This window comes from Podarcis muralis, chromosome 13 (genome assembly GCF_964188315.1).
Source record: "Podarcis muralis chromosome 13, rPodMur119.hap1.1, whole genome shotgun sequence".
In the NCBI taxonomy this organism is placed as follows: domain Eukaryota; kingdom Metazoa; phylum Chordata; class Lepidosauria; order Squamata; family Lacertidae; genus Podarcis; species Podarcis muralis.
In genome coordinates, this window is record NC_135667.1 from 22,291,956 (window position 1) to 22,309,340 (window position 17,385).

The window sequence follows — 17,385 nt, forward strand, 5'->3', positions numbered from 1 at the left end:
GACATTGTTTCTTCAGCAATTCCCATTGGGAGCACCAACTTTAAATTATTGATCATCTTCTCTGATAATTATGAAAAGGACTGTAATTAATTCCTTGATCCCTGAGAATTTGCTATGGTTAGAATCAAAGCAATTCCCACAGTCTAGAAAGATTGATATAAATAATCGCAAGAACATTTAGGTATGCTACCAGAGACTATGAAAAGACAGGGATTCACCTGAGTCTCCTGAAATGGAATAGGAGACTGTTTAGAGAGAAGATTAGTGTTCAGAATGGTGGCATTAACAGTCTTGATTATTGTACTACTTCCTCACATGGTATGTAAGTGCCAAAACATTAAATGCATGTTAAGAGACCCACACCCACCACTTCACAAGTATCACCAGCTGGGAGACTTCATCATTGGTGGCATGGCTTCTCAGACCTTCATCATCTCCAGCTCAATAACCTTTGTTCAAGAACCTCCACCAGTATTGTTTGAAGAGCTTGCGTAAGTAACTTTTGAAAAAGTTTTTGGGTTTCAATTAGGTATCTGAACCAGAGGGAACAATTTTATAAAAGTAAAAAAAATAGATTAATTGAGTGGGGTTGCAGGGGGCTACAGCAATAGTGGTCTTCATCTATTTATCTATATTAGAATGAGGGTATACCAGCTTCTGAAGTTTTGTTTCATTTTTGCTAAGACCATCTAAGGCTAAGAAGAAATGTGCACAGTAGTAGTGCAATAATAACAAAGGATATTAAGGGGGGGGAGGGCAATATGGGGTTCAAAACGTAACTCTAGCAATCTATTTAAAATACCTTCTTACATGCACTTAATTATTCCATTTAGAGTAGTGCCTAAGAATTACCAGCACATCTTGGCATTGTCATTTGCAGTCAAGGAGATCAATGAAGACCCTCGGATTTTACCCAATCATACCTTGGGTTTCCACATCTATGACAGCTATTTCAATGCAAAGAGGACCTTTCATGCCACAATACAGCTAATGTCCACAGTGAAAAAATTTGCCCCCAATTACATATGCAACATCCAGAATAAACTAATGGCAGTTGTCGGAGGATTAGACCCTTTAACTTCTCTTCATGTGGCAACTGTATTGGATCCCTACAAGATTCCCCAGTTAAGTTACATTCTGTGTAGATGTTTCTGTATAAGTGGGATGTGGGGTTTTTACACTTATTACTTCCTTTGTCAACACAGATAAAATTGTATGGTTTGGAGGCAGAAATGTGTGTATTTGTGGCAAAAGACAAGTGTAAGCTAAGAAACATGTTTATGGAAGAGGATCTTGAAAACATAGTGGAACCTTCATAGAAATTCAAATTCCATGTAAAGAAAATATTACAAGTCTGGTGTTTGATGAAGGGTATCCAGTGTTATAATGAGGAAGTTCTACTAAGAGATTAGAGTCACATCACTAAATATCAGAACACCTAGAATGGAATTCAGGATTCAGCCTCAATTGATCTTGATGAATAATTATTTAATTTCACATGTAAGCCACTGTTGGAAGCAGTATGCCTCTGAATATCTGTTGCTAGAAATCATAAGGGTAGAGAGTGCTGTTTCCTTCAAATCCTGCTTACAGATTTTCCATAAGCATTTGGTTAGTGAAAACAGGATGTTAGCCTTCAGCCTGATCCAGCAGGGCTCTTATGTCCTTATGTTTTTATTTGCTTGTGCTTGAGCATACAAATATAAACCCACCTAGTTCCTTTAGATATTTTTCCTTCATTAGCTGGTATTGTGTAATAGTCAAAGCAGTAGAGTCCGGTTCATAACTGTGAATGAGACTCTTCCTCACCAACATCAGTTTGCCTTCAATCATCTGCCTTTGTTCTTACTTACAACCAGTCCATGAAGCACTGCCTGTGAGCTTCCTCCTCCTAGTCTCAATGTCACTCCTGTAGAACTCAACAAAGAGCAGGTTGGAGGCAAAACTAAAAATAGATGGCTCTGCCTGTCATTGGCTCTGGCTGCAAGTGTTGTTGGACTCCCTACACTTCACTCTTCCAGTCCCATGTGGAATGTAGCACGACTGGGTTAAAAAAGAGAGAAAGGGAGTTGTGAGGGAAGTAACAAGTTGAACCGTTACACACTTTATCTTGGCTACAATATCAACCAACTCTATTACTAATTTCTTATCCATAGCGTGTGAACTTCTATATTGTAAAAATAATAAAGTTTACTAACGAAATAGTTGTAAAGACTTCTGGTGTAATGCATGTGAAGAACTTTGAAGCTCCTGAAAGTGACATGTAATTTCATAAACGCTGAAGATGGTGGTGACAATGCTAATATGAATACTAACATCTATCCAATTTAAAATCTATGTTTAGCTTATCTATGGCCCTGCTCCGGTGATAAATCATAAACCCCCAGGTCTTTCCTTCTACCAGATGGCCCCTAAAGGAACTCTTCAGTACACAGGCATTCTCTCTTTACTTCTGCATTTTGGGTGGATATGGATTGGGATCCTTACTTCCAATGATGAATATGGAGAAAGATTTGTACAAACAGTGTTTCCAGTCTTCTCCAGGAATGGTGTCTGTATTGCTTTCATAGAAAGAAGTAGCAAATTTACGACTATCACTGACATTCATGAGAGACTAGAGAAAGGATCTCAAATACATGAAACAGTGATCAATAGCAAAGCCAACGTTGTGGTTGCCTATGGAGAATCTTATCTTATTGTGTTTTTGAGATGGTTTCCCTATCTCTCAAAACATACAACAAATAAACAAAAAGGCAAAGTGTGGATAGTCACAGCCCAGATGGAGCTCACTTCAATGGTCTATCAACAGTCTTGGGAGACAGACATAATCCATGGTGTATTATCCTTCACTATTCACTCGAATGATCTGCCAGGTTTCAAGTCATTTGTTAAGAGTAGAAACCCTTCCAACACAAAAGGAGATGGTTTTATCAGGGATTTCTGGCAACAGGCTTTTGGCTGTGTGTTCCCAGACCCAGCTCTGAACAAGATGGATGGGGATGTTTGCACAGGAAAAGAGAAGTTGGAAAATCTACCTGGGACTTGTTTTGAAATGAGTTTGACTGGCCATAGCTATAGCATCTACAATGCTGTATATGCTATGGCTTATGCTTTGCATTCCATGTGCTCATCTAGATTCATTCACAAATTGCTGGTGGACAAAAGGGAGCTTAATTTTAAGGATAAACACGCATGACAGGTAATGATATAAACATCCTTATGCTTTATGATACAGTATAGGTGGTTGTAGTAGCAGGCTGCCACGTGCAAAATGAAATGTCTCCCCAAACTCCTCCTGTTCTCTCATTTTCATCTTTTATTTTTAAGTTCCTCTGCAACATTTCTCCTGATTGATGAATACAACAATTTTCTAAATTATATTCAAACAGCATTGTTGATAGATTGACCTTCAATATTTGGAAGCCAAAAGATCTGCCTCCAACCCAGTGTTTAAACAAGTCCATTCTGGAGGATGTTCTTTGATTTACTTTAATAGAGGCTCTAAGCTTCAGTTCTGTTTTCCATAGAATAAGTGCAAGTAGATAAATAGGTACCACTTAATAACCCTAACCCTAACCCTAACCCTTAAGTGCAAGTAGATAAATAGGTACCACTTAATAGCGGGAAGGTAAACGGCGTTTCCGTGTGCTGTGCTGGTGCCGGCTTGCCAGAGCAGCTTCGTCACGCTGGCCACGTGACCGGAAGTGTCTCCGGACAGCGCTGGCCCCCGGCCTCTTAAGTGAGATAGGCGCACAACCCTAGAGTCGGACACGACTGGCCCGTATGGGCAGGGGTACCTTTATCTTAATATGAGATACTGCTACAGACAATATCAGTTCACTTCAATGCAGCTTCGAGCTACAATACATAGTTTGACCAACAATGTAGAAGAGGTTTTGAGAAAATGCTAAGCCGTAAATGGTCATGAAGGCCATAGGTTGGAAAATGTGTTCAGCACATAAGCACTCAGACTCTTTTAATTATTTGAAAATCCTGTTAATTGAGAAGAAATTGTTGCATTTGCTTCTTTTCTTAGGACTTAGACATGGCACTGAAGATTTGTAATTAGCTTACCTGTATTTTTTTAAGATTTATTTCAAAACAGCTATGGGAAAGGTGTGGCTCTGAAAATGCATCAGTTCAGAAAAAGTGAATGTTGCTTCCAGCCACTGAACATGTTTATATATCTTAACCACTTAATCTGGTGTTTATTATGATCAACTGACAAAAAGGACAAAATCTGAAATGTGTCTCTGTGTGTGTGTGTGTATAAATCAGAAACACTTGTTTTTTTAAAAAATAAATCAAAAGCTGCTAATAATGAATTCACAATATATTTCTTAGATCCCTCAAGGAAGACACGGGTCTCTAAGAATCAAAGAAACCATTTCATAGATGGATATATTATGCATTCTCTTACTCCCTTTTATTAAAAGCTATAGTAAATTAGTATGTACAATTTCAAACTCTGAATGGTTATATAGACATAATATTTTCAAAGGCATCTCTAGCAAACTAGCAAATCTTCCATCTAAATTCTTACTTTAGGAATTAATTTCCAACTATTAACTATATGAAGTCATATATTATATATAAGTTTTACTTATTTTCAGAAGGAAGGATGAACATAAGGCAATTCTTAAAAATATCTCAGGATCTGTTTTATACGTCTATTAACTGAAAATTGAATGAATTAGCAAAGATAAAAGCATAAATGCCAGGGAACTGACATCAGAGGCACGGGAGAAGGAGAGGGTCTCCGATTCTGCAGGTGAAGGTCCTAGCACAAGGGGGAGACTCAGCTTGGTGAAAGGGGAAGGAAATACGCGTAACTCCAAGAGTCCAGGAGAGCAATGGGAAGAGGAGGTGGAAGGGCTCCGGGATTCTTCCCTGGAAGTCAGTGAAGAGAGCCCAGGCACTCCGCTACCCACGCCCACCCTGCGCAGGAGACTCCCACGCAATGAGAGGCGGAGACGATTAGGTGTCAAACAGCTTTTATGCTGGCAGAGGTTTAAGAAACGCCCACAGACAGATTCTGCCAGTGACTGAGGCAGCCACGCGGAGATGGGCTGTGCAGTCCGAAGGGTTTAACCAGGCAACCAAGCACCCAAACGGGGTCGGCTTACGCACGAGTAACTCCAAACCACTACAGCAATCTGTCTGTCCTCGAAAGTTGCTCGTGCGCAACAAGCAGGCGGCATCATGAGTAAGACCGGAGAAGTCGCAGCCATGAAAGAGGTGGCTGGAAGCCAATCGCTGGAGGAGAGAAACCGCGACTTGGAAGAGCATATACCCATCCTGACAGCGAGGCTAGACGAACAACGGTCTCTAGATGCTCAGGGGAAACCCACCCCCATAGCAAGGAAGGTACCGGGACTGGTGCACAAGTTTGGGGGGAAGCCTCAAGATTATGGGGCGTTTAGAACATAAATAGAATATGCCTTGAAGCTGCAGCAGAACGATTTTGAAAATGACGCAGCGCGGGTTGCTTATATTGTGGGGCACCTGCAGGATGGGGCTAGAGAGTGGATCAGGCCGCTTATGGCGACGCAAAATGATGCCATGGAGGATCTCCCGAAATTCTTCCAGGCAATGGACGCAATGTTCTCGAGTGATGTGCAACAAAGTGTGACCAAAAGAGAACTGATGAACTGTAAGCAGGGAGACGGGTCAGTTAGAGACTATTGGTCACGTTTTGCAATGATAGTTCACCGTCTGGGGTGGCAGCTGGACTCGGAACCCATACAAATGTTATTTGAGGAAGGGTTGTCACCAACGGTCAAAGATGAGCTTTCGCGCGCGCCCCGCCCACAGTCTATGGACCTGCTGACCAAAGCTGCCCTTGCGATTGGTGTAAGGCAGGAAGCGCGGGCTCAAGAGAGGCGGGAAGGGAGAGAGCAGCGTTGTCATGACTACCGCATTCCTAAAATACCAAGGCAGCCTTCCCCGCCGGTGGAGCCAATGGAAATAGGTGGTGCGCGCGCCCAGGAGGTTTCAAACTCCAGCGAGGGTCGCAAAAGGGAGGGAAAGGATGTAAAAACGACCAAGAAATGTTTCCTTTGCCAGCGGCCAGGACATTTTGCCAGAGTCTGCCCACAAAGAAAGGCCTGGCAAGGAATGATGGGGGCCGTAGGGGGCGAGGAGGAGGAGCAACCGACCCAGGAGCAGGGAAACGGAAACGCTTGGCTGCCAATCAGCGGGCACAGCAGCCAAGCCAACAACCAGTGAACGTGCCCAAACCAGATTCTCCAAGAGCAGCTATTGCCATAGAGGTGGTGCTAGAACTCCCGAATGGGCACCCAGTCAAGGTGCAGGGAATGCTGGACTCGGGGAGTTCATGCAACTTTTTCAGCAAGGACTTTGCCTTAGAGCATCAGCTTCACTTGCTACCTTTGGATGTCCCCCTTGCAGTTACCACAATTGATGGGAGGGAACTGATTGGGGGGGAAGTGACCCACCAGACCCCACCGATGAGAATGAGAGTGTCTAGGCACTCAGAGACGATCACCTTTCATGTTGCCTCATTAGCGGGTCCCCCAATAATATTAGGCATGAGCTGGCTAGCGCAACATGATCCTGTGGTGGCGTGGTACCAGAGGACAGTCAGCTTTGGGTCAGACTACTGCCTGCAGCACTGCCTAGGAGGGGAAACACCAAGGATGAGGGTAGCCAGAGTGGCAAGTATGGCAGTGGAACGGAGAGGGGAGGTGCCGCCACAATATGCTGATCTGAAGGAGGTTTTTAGTGAGAAAGAGGCAGATAGGCTGCCACCCCACAGGCCGTTTGACTGCCAAATCAATTTGCTCCCAGGGGCGCAGCTGCCGGTGGGTAAGCTGTATGCCATGTCAGACAGGGAGATGAAGGAGTTACAGGAATTTATCGACAAGAACCTAAAGAGAGGATTTATAAGAGAATCAAAGGCAGTGGGGGGCAGTCCAGTAGTTTTTGTGGACAAAAAGGACACGATAAGCCCAGGCTCGTAGTGGACTTTCGGGCAGTCAATTTGGTGTCGGAACCCGTGACTTTCCCTATGCCCAGAATTGACGACATTCTGACGAGAGTGAGGAAGGGAAAGATTTTCACCAAACTCGATCTAAGGGGGGCTTACAACTTGATCAGGATGAGGGAGGGGGATGAATGGAAGACCACCATGTTCACACCCCTGGGGGCCTTTGAATATCTAGTTATGCCTTTTGGATTACAGTCAGGCTCCGCATGTTTTCAAGGTTTCATGCACCACGTGTTAGGGTCTCTGCTTTACAAGAACTGTGTAGCCTTCCTGGACGACGTCTTGATTTATTTGGAAAACGAGGAGCAACACATGCGAGATGTCAGGGAAGTGCTACAACGATTGCAGAAACACCAGTTGTGGGTCAAGCTAGAGAAATGTCAGTTTCATGCCCGAGAGGTGGAGTTCCTGGGGTACAAGTTGTCTGACAAAGGCTTAGCGATGGACCCAAGCAAGGTGCAAGCAGTATTGGAGTGGAAACCCCCCAAGACACGGAAAGACGTGCAGAGGTTCCTAGGTTTCAGCAACTTCTACAGGAAGTTCATCAAGAACTTTGTCCACTTGACAGCACCAATCACGGACTGTCTCAGTAGTAAAAAGAAGTTTGGGTGGACGGAGGAAGCCCAGCGGTCCTTTGAAAGCTTGAAGAAGGCGTTCGCGTCGGAAGAGCAACTATTACACGTGGATTTGGAGAAACCACTGAGGTTGGAGACAGACGCATCAGACAGAGCCATCGGGGCTGTTCTTTTGCAGCCAGGATTGGGCAAGCAAGAATGGAAACCGTGTGCCTTTTTCTCGAGGAAGCTGAGCAAGTCGGAACAAAACTACACCGTGTACGACCGAGAACTGCTCGCAATCTACGCTGCCTTTCGTCGGTGGCGCCATCTGCTGATTGGGGTGCAGCGCAAGATCCAGGTTTGTACAGATCACAAGAACTTGGAATGCTGGAGGACAGCACGAGTGCTCAACCAGAGACAGATTCGCTGGGCGCAGGAATTCTCCAAGTTTTCTTTTGAAATCCGGTATGTGCCAGGAGAGCAAAACGTGAGAGCAGATGCTCTTTCGCGAAAACCAGAGTACTTCGAAGGAGAGGGGCCGCCGGAGACACGACACGTCATACCTGAGGACCGATGGGTGTGTGGGGGAACTCTAGTGGGCACGAGAGAACTGGCAGGGCTCACTAGGAACGATGAATTCGCCCGAACAAAAATCAGGGAACTCCAAAATGGGAGGGGAGCACCAGAGGGGTTTGAAGAGAAGGAAGGGGTGTTGTACTATAGGGGGGCAATGTACGTACCGGGGGAAGTTCTAAGAAGAAGGGTACTCAAACAACTACATGACACCCCCACAGCGGGACACTTTGGACAACACAAAACTATGATGTTGGTGACCAGACAATTCTGGTGGCCAAGGGTGAGGGAAGATGTACGAGAATATGTACGAGGGTGCGACCGCTGCCAAAGGGCCAAAGGGGAACGTACGGTACCAGCGGGTTTACTGGAACCCTTACCCACACCAAACAAACCCTGGGAGGTGGTGTCTATTGATTTTATGACAGATTTGCCCAAATCAAGGGGGAAAACAGCAGTAATGGTGGTAGTCGACTTGCTAACCAAAATGTGCCATTTCATAGCCTGCTCACACGCGGTGACGGCAAAAGAAACGGCACGGTTGTTTGTAGAGCACATTTTTAGGTTGCATGGCGCCCCCTTGAGGGTTCTCTCCGACCGTGGAAAACAATTTACTTCCCGGTTCTGGAGGAAGCTCATGAGTCTGCTGCAAGTCGAGGTGAGTTTCTCGACAGCGAGACACCCAGAAACCAATGGGCAAGCAGAAAGGGCAAACAGCATACTCCAGCAATACTTGCGCTGCTACCTAAGCGAGAGGCAGAATGATTGGGTAGAGAAACTAGCGTTAGCGGAATTTGCGTACAATAACGCTGAACATGTGTCCACGGGAATGAGTCCGTTTATGGCCAACTATGGGTGTCATCCCCGGGCATTTCTGGGTAGTGAGGAACAAAGCTGGAGTGTGCCTGCTGCTGAACAGTTTGTGGAAGAAATGGAAGCTATACACCAACAACTTAAGATGAACCTAGAGAGGGCCAAGGTGAATTACAAGAAGCAAGCAGATAAGCACCGCAGGGAAGGGGAAACCATACGGGTGGGGGATCGAGTGTGGCTATCCACTCAAGGGTTACCCTTTAAAGGAGGGTGCAAGAAGTTGCAGCCTAGACGGCTGGGGCCATTTGAAGTTACACAACAGATAAACCCCGTGGCGTTCAAACTCAGGTTGCCCGACAGTATGAAAATACATCCTGTGTTCCACAGATCCTTGCTCTCACCACACAGAGAGGGGCGGGAGTTCGTGGGGCGGGAAGTAGAAGTCATGCCACAACCACAGGTAGAAGAAAGGGAACACCAAAACTCGGCCGCGGAAATAGTTGATTCAAGGTGGAGAGGTCGGCAAGTGGAGTACTTGGTGGCGTGGGAAGGAGAGCCCTTGTCGGAAAACACGTGGGTGCCAGCGGGAGCAGTTGGTGACGAGCATATGGTGGAAGTGTTCCACCGCCGGTTCCCGGATAAGCCCAAGCCCTTAGAGAGATTCTGGGAGGAACAATTTGGCACCACAGATGACGAAGAGAGTTTCGAAGGGTTTTCAGAATTCGAGGAAGAATAGGACTGGGAGGGTCACCCCATGGGTGGGAACCTTGGCAGGTGGGAAGAGGTTTTCGCACCCACGGAGGAGGAGGACAGCTCCTTCCGGGGTTTTCCTGTCTCACCGACCAGAGAAGAGGAAGAGATAGAGCCCACAGGTCGAACGGGGAGTGAAGGGGGCCCTGGGGGGGAGGTGGATGTCAGGGAACTGACATCAGAGACACGGGAGAAGGAGAGGGTCTCCGATTCTGCAGGTGAAGGTCCTAGCACAAGGGGGAGACTCAGCTTGGTGGAAGGGGAAGGAAATACGCGTAACACCAAGAGTCCAGAGCAATGGGAAGAGGAGGTGGAAGGGCTCCGGGATTCTTCCCTGGAAGTCAGTGAAGAGAGCCCAGGCACTCCGCTACCCACGCCCACCCTGCGCAGGAGACTCCCACGCAATGAGAGGCGGAGACGATTAGGTGTCAAACAGCTTTTTATGCTGGCAGAGGTTTAAGAAACGCCCACAGACAGATTCTGCCAGTGACTGAGGCAGCCACGCGGAGATGGGCTGTGCAGTCCGAAGGGTTTAACCAGGCAACCAAGCACCCAAACGGGGTCGGCTTACGCACGAGTAACTGCAAACCACTACAATAAAGTAGGAGTATTTCTTTTCTTTTTTCCATTTTATTTTGCAATATTACATTCAATTACATCTTTAATCATTCTTTGCAATCCAGACTATATATATCTATTTCTATTTGTTTTCGTAGATTTTCACGGGTACAGGAATGCAGGTTTTGGTGTCCTCGGGTGTCTTCCCGTGTAAAAGTTGGGGTGTCTAGGCGACGTTTCGACGAGGTCTCGTGAAGATGACGAGTGAGACCTCGTCGAAACGTCGCCTAGACACCCCAACTTTTACACGGGAAGACACCCGAGGACACCAAAACCTGCATCTATTTCTATCTATATATAAATCTATCTATTTTTCATATTAGTACCATTGCGACTTCCCTCCACCCGTGCTCAGCTTCCATTGTTTTTCATTCCTTTAATATTGTGTTAAAGAAAGTTATTTACATATTCCCCATTAATCCCTTTTCATCTTTTAACCTTAACTTTATGAACTTCAGACAATGCATATCAATGAATTTGTTTTGGAACAATGTTTTGTCATACATTCCCATTCTATTCTTAATTTCTGATTTGATTGGAATCTAATAGCTGTTGTCATTTTGGCCAATTCAATTAATTCACAAAGCTTGTATTGCCACTCTGCTACTGATGAAAACTTGTCACCTTTCCAATTTTTAGGTATTAGTAATCAGGCAGCAGGGATGTCCTTTGAAACTAAGCCTAATAGAAATGCTTCTGGCTTTTTCTCAAATGATGTTTTAAATATCTTTTTTAATTATTCATGAATATTGCTCCAGAATTTTTTCATTTTCCCACATCCCCACCATGCATGATACACTGTTTCTTCTACCTCATGACATCTCCAACACTTATTTGATTTTAATATGTATATTTTGGCTAGTCTGACGAGAGTCATATATCATCTGTACATCATCTTCATCAGGTTTTCTCTAGTCTTGCTTCCACAATTTTTCCCATTGCTCCATCTGAATGGTATATCCAATATCCTGGGCCCCCCTGACCATCACCCCCTTTACTTCCTCATCCTTTAATTCCCATTCTAACAACAGATTATAAGTTTTTTTTATAATACTTTCTTTGTGTTTTGTAATTTGGATTCTTCTTTTCCAAATCCATTTTTTTATCCTAATTAAATATATCATTTAATTGATGGTATTGCAGACAGCCAATAAAATGTTGTTTAATTTCCTCAAAGGCTTTTAATTTTAATTGACCATGTTCTTCTTCTGTTTGTATGTAGCCCAATCTTTCTCCATATCCCTTGTCGTCCTGTTCCTCCCTCTCCTCCATTGTCTGCCACTGCTCCCACGACTCCCCACGCACCTCCCTCTGCTGTTCAAAGCCTCAGAGAGGCTCCCCAGCCGTTAGTTTCTGCGTGAAGGTTTACTTTCACACTGGCTCTCTGTCTAACTTTCCACTTTTCTCTCATTGCTTCTCCTATTCCTCCTTTACTTTCTCTTTCCACATCGGACTGCTCACATGTAAGTTTATATTTGATGTTATTCTCGCCACTACCGGGGTTGCTTGATATGCTTTTTGCTTCTTGTTGATGTATTCCTTTTCGTAAAGCTTTTCAGTCACAATATTAAAAGCTGCGCAGAGGCAAATTTAATGAATGTTAAAATGATGTTGGATTGAAAATAAGTGGTATTGGCTACAAGTTTAATAAGAACATGCAAATATGGATGGATAATGGATGAAAATATACAGTTATAATAAGCTAAGATATAGAGTAAAGACAAATGAAAGAGGGTAAGGATTTGCTGAAATGCTTTTGTAAATGGGAATACAAAAAGGGGAGGTGTGAGGAGGTCAAGGAAACAAGTAAATGAGCCCAAAGATATTGAAAAATGGATATATTTTCTTTTTAAATTTCTTTTTTTCAGCTATTTGCTTTTTGTATTTTGTATCTTTTTTATTCTTTTGTTTTTCTATGTGTGTTTTTAGTTTGTTAATCTTTGTTAAAATTCTCTCTATTTTGTAAACCTATGTTTTCTTTTTGTAAAACCACAATAAATATTTTTAAAAAAAAGCTGCGCAGAGGTGGATCTCTCTGCCTTGCTCTTCTGTTTTTAACGTAAATATAAAGTCACTTACTTCCCTCTTCTGTTAGCTATGAACTGGTAATTTCCTTGGGAAGCATAGATTTTCATATCCTAGTCTTAATTTCAGAGAGACCTGATGCTGTTTTGCTTGGGTCCTGAGGCGTTTCACAGTCGGGAATGCCCCCCTTTTTTGCGCTGAGGTTCTCCCATCTTTTCCCACTTAAATAGTGCCAAAACCATGAGAAACCCCTTTCCATACACTCAGTGCCCTTCGGTTTGAGAACTCCTCTCAAACCTTTCCTGGGGAGTCAGCATCGGCCTCACTCTCACCTGGTTCCCGTTAACTGTGATCAGGTGTGTTCCACTGCTTCAAAGCACTTTCCCTTGACCCGTCACTGAGCACACCACACCAGGAAGTGCATAAAGTAGGGGTATTTATTTGGTTTTTGTTTGTAGAGTGCCGTTTATCTGTTCAGAAAGCCACAGGACTGTACACTCTGAATATTTTAACCTACATTTGTTTGACGCCTCATTTTCAGGATTCAAAAAATATTTGGAAGAATTCATTCATGCTCTCTTGCATACACTGAAAAGCCTTGATGCTGCTGCTGTAAACATTTGCTCATTAAGTAGTTGGCAGAGATATCAGTCTCAAAAGTCCAATTTAGGTATTCTTGCCTCTAGGTTTGGCAACATGGAAGCAAGGGTTTGCAGAGTAGCTCAGTACTTAGTCTTTGTGTGAAGAATGTATGTCTGGAGATGTCCACATAACCAAGAACCACCTGGAACAAATGTGCCTCCCTTTCTGAAGAAAAATCCAAGTAATTGGGGCTAAAGATTCCATGAAACTGCCAATTATTCTAAGCTTTTCCCTTTTCTGTTTGAATCAAGCTGCATCATTTTCTGAAAGGTATCCACTTTAACAACAGTGCTGGGGATAAGATCTCCTTTGACCACAATGGGGAGTTGGTGGCTGGATTTGATATTATCAACTGGATTATCTCCCCAAACCAAACCTTTCATAGAGTGAAGGTGGGGAAGATAGATCCCCAGGGTCCTCCAGAAAAAGCATTCAGCATCAGTGAGGATGTGATAACATGGCACAAGTGGTTTAATCAGGTAGGATCCAATTTTGTGTTTGGAAAATATTTCAGTTTTGAGTGACCACTGATGTCCTGTCCTTTTCCAAAGCTATCTGAGTTGGTAGCCATCACTGCCTCCTGTGGAAGTCTGGGTCCTGAACCTTCCAACATTCACCATCACTGGAGGTCCATGAGTAGAGAGTGTTGGTGCATTCGGGTCCTGCTTCTGGGCTTTCCATAGGCATTTGGTCAGCAATAATAAAAAAAAAACTTTAAAAGAGCCTGCTGAATCAGGCCAATGGCACATGTAGTCCACCATCCTGTTACCAGCCCAACGTCACTTGGGATTCCCAGTAACTGGCATTCAGAGGCAGTAGAGATAGAAAGCAGCTATCATGGTCACTGTGAGAAGGCAATGCTGCTCTAGAGGGCCCTGATGTGGCAGAACTATTCCTAGGTTCTCATGATGAGTACCCATCCTACATTAAGCATCCATCTTGAAGCACAAAGCAGTTGGGTCTGGAACATGCCTATTCTTCTCCCCATCAACCTCCCAGCATTTCCAAGTTTAGCACAGCAGCATAAGATGAAACCTTAAAAGAGTAGTTCCCATGCTGCTTCAATATCATATAAAAGCCCTCATATCGTTAAGATTCCAATGTTATTGTTCTCAAGATTAATATCCTGTCATTTCCTGTATGAAATAGGTCCAGCCTCTTTCTTTATGCACTGAGCATTGCAATCCTGGCTTTAGAAAGAAAATGAAGGAGGGAGAGCCATTTTGCTGCTATGATTGCATCCCATGTCCAGAAGGGAAGATTTCAGAACAAAGGGGTAAGTAATATTTTGTATAGTTGAACTATTCCATTTTCAAAATGTTTGTCTAACTGCTCCATTTCACATTATACTTGAGCTTTAACATGATGTTAAAGCCACTTCTGGATATATGTCAAGGAGCTTTCAGGCAAGCACAGATCATCTACAGGGCAGGAAAGAACATGAGGCATGAAGTGCAATTAGCTTTTATTTAGAGAAAGTAACAACACAGCAGAGTTCCTCTGCCCCATCCCATTCAGCTGGAGCCATTGCTGAAACTGACCACTGGCACCGCCTTGCTCCACTAGCTTCCCCCTGTGTATCAATTCCAAGCAGACAGACTGTGGCTAGGGGGTAGGCTCCTCCTCTGAGCCTGTCTGGCCCATTACTTATTTCACCAATTCATTTCTATTAATTTTCCAAATTTTTAACAGATTAATAACAAATTTATTCAAATTTAACACAATTTATAAAATTGACTTTCCACCCCCCTTTCAAAATGCTACTTTCCCCTCCCTCTTTTACAGTTCACAATAAAATACTTTTTAAAAAAAATTCTAATACTTTCCCATCTATTCTATTTCCATCAACAGATCATGTTCAATTCCTGCTTAGACTTTTATTTAGGAATATTTATTTAGGAGTGTGTATTAAGTCAAGTTCAGTTCTACATACATTGGATGCTTACTCAATTTCTATTTATAAAAAAGCCCAAAACACCCAATTGGCTTGGCATGACAAACTTCCTTTAAATTGGGATGATATCTGATGTTCTTGCTAAATAGGTATTCTGTTGGTACAGCACCATAAAAGAGTCAATGGGAGCATGCTATCCATTTGAAATTTCCTGAATGTTTTTTTAAAGACACATCAATAAGTCCTTGCTTCATAACTCAAACTTTTTTGTGTGTGAAACCATGAACTTGCCACAGTGCTATTTGTGATATGGCCTCAGATCTCTGGCATACTATAATATAATATATAATTTTTATTTTGTTTTATATGCCCAGAACTCTGGGATACTTTCAATACTATGAAAAGGGTATGTGAATTATTTTAAATATATTGAGTTCATTTCCTCAAGGAACAAATTGCAAACTTCTCCAAAGACAACCCAAATAAGCAACAAATATGGAGCTCTTCTGAATCCTCAAAACCACTGTAAATTTGCTACTATAAACAGTAAAACTCTAAAACAATGGAGAACAGACACTTCAGAGCATCAATGTGTTGGTGCAGTTCATGACTTTTTAAGCTTAAGACCCCTTTTTTTTTCAGACCAGAATGACTGCTGTGAATGTAGCAAAGAAGACTATCCAAACAAAAACCAAGATGCATGCATTCCCAAGGCTATAACCTTCTTGTCTTTCGAAGAACCTTTGGGGATCAGTCTATCCTGTTTGGCTTCTGCCCTATCTTTGGTCACCATTATGGTGCTAGGAATGTTTGTGAGGCACCACAACACTCCCATCATCAAAGCCAACAACCGGGACCTTACCTACACTCTCCTCATCTCCCTTCTGCTCTGTTTCCTGTGTGCTTTGCTATTTATTGGCCAACCTGGGAAGGTGACATGTCTCTTTCGACAAACTGCTTTTGGTATCATCTTCTCGGTGGCTGTTTCTTGTGTGTTGGCAAAAACTATCACAGTGATTCTGGCTTTCATGGCCACCAAGCCAGGATCTCGAATGAGGAAGTGGGTGGGGAGAAGACTGACCAATTCCATTATGTTACCTTGCTTCCTTGCCCAAAACGGAATTTGTACTGTTTGGTTGGTAACCTTTCCCCCATTCCCAGACACCAACATTCACTCATTTGCTGAGGAAATTGTACTGGAGTGTAACGAGGGGTCTGTAATTATGTTTTACTGTGTGTTGAGCTACCTCGGCTTTCTGGCCATTGTCAGCTTTGCTGTGGCTTTCTTTGCCAGGAAGTTACCTGGCACTTTCAATGAAGCCAAGTTCATCACTTTCAGCATGTTGGTCTTTTGCAGTGTTTGGCTGTCTTTTATTCCATCCTACCTGAGCTCCAAGGGAAAGTACATGGTTGCAGTGGAGATTTTCTCTATCTTGGCCTCTAGTGCTGGTTTGCTGGGTTGCATTTTTGCACCAAAATGTTACATCATTATGCTCAGGCCCGAATTGAATAACAAGGAACAACTAATAAGAAGGAAAACTTGAATAACTGAAATGTCTGTGCATTTAGCTATAGTCTGCAGTGTGGAGCTTACTGTGTGTGACTGAAACCTCTGACTATGTGAAATCTTTGGGATTAGGTAGAATAAAACATGACAAACAATGAACACATTTTCTTTACTTAGAACCATAATTACTGAAAACAATACAGCACATGCCCACAAAGAGGTAAACATGAAAGATATTCAATCTAGTGAAGTTCTTTTTATCTGCCACGGCATCACACTTTATAATGTTAAGTTGATTTCAAATCTTCTGATGAATATTGTGGATTTTCCTTTACCTGGTGATCCTGCTGTTTTGTTTTTACTCTTTCATATCACCTTGCCTAGGGACGCGGATGGCGCTGTGGGTAAAAGCCTCAGCGCCTAGGGCTTGCCTATCGAAAGGTCGGTGGTTCGAATCCCCGCGGCGGGGTGCGCTCCCGTTGCTCGGTCCCAGCGCCTGCCAACCTAGCAGTTCGAAAGCACCCTCAGGTGCAAGTAGATAACCGCTTACAAGTGGGAAGGTAAACGGTGTTCCATGTGCGGCTCTGGCTCGCCAGATGCAGCTTGTCACGCTGGCCACGTGACCCGGAAGTGTCTCCGGACAGCGCTGGCTCCCAGCCTCTAGAGTGAGATGAGCGCACAACCCTAGAGTCTGGCAAGACTGGCCCGTACGGGCAGGGGTACCTTTACCTTTACCTTATCACCTTGCCTAAGAATTTTCACTGATGATCTATATATACATCTTCAAAATACATACATATGTTCCTAAACAGAGCAGTTCTAGCATTACACATATTTACTTCTTCTCTGACTCTTAGACAACACCTTGGACTTCTGCAAAGACAAGCTATAGCAAGATGGTATGTATACCAATATGTCAGTGTAAGTTTTCCTTATTCCAATTCCGTTCAGGAGCCTCTGAGAAGGCTTTCTGTCAGGTAAGACATCAGAGGAGTGT

At 43.6% G+C, this 17,385-nt stretch overlaps 1 protein-coding gene across 1 annotated transcript; it reads left to right on the forward strand.

The window, feature by feature from the left end:
* Positions 1-5,541: 5,541 nt before the first annotated feature.
* LOC114583183 (vomeronasal type-2 receptor 26-like) lies at positions 5,542-16,425 on the forward strand. Its single transcript, XM_077918160.1, has 6 exons — positions 5,542-5,653; positions 7,578-7,772; positions 8,568-9,412; positions 13,239-13,466; positions 14,137-14,263; positions 15,524-16,425. Exons 1-6 carry the CDS (start codon positions 5,542-5,544, stop codon positions 16,423-16,425), a joined length of 2,409 nt encoding a protein of 802 aa, XP_077774286.1.
* Positions 16,426-17,385: the final 960 nt, after the last annotated feature.

Coding starts and splice junctions, on each gene's coding strand:
- LOC114583183 (XM_077918160.1), top strand. CDS start 5,542: ATGGCGACGCAAAATGATGCCATGGAGGATCTCCCGAAATTCTTCCAG. Junction 7,773..8,567: donor TCTTTTGCAGCCAGGATTGG/GCAAGCAAGAAT, acceptor ATTTTATGACAG/ATTTGCCCAAATCAAGGGGG. Junction 9,413..13,238: donor AAGTCATGCCACAACCACAG/GTAGAAGAAAGG, acceptor GTTTGAATCAAG/CTGCATCATTTTCTGAAAGG.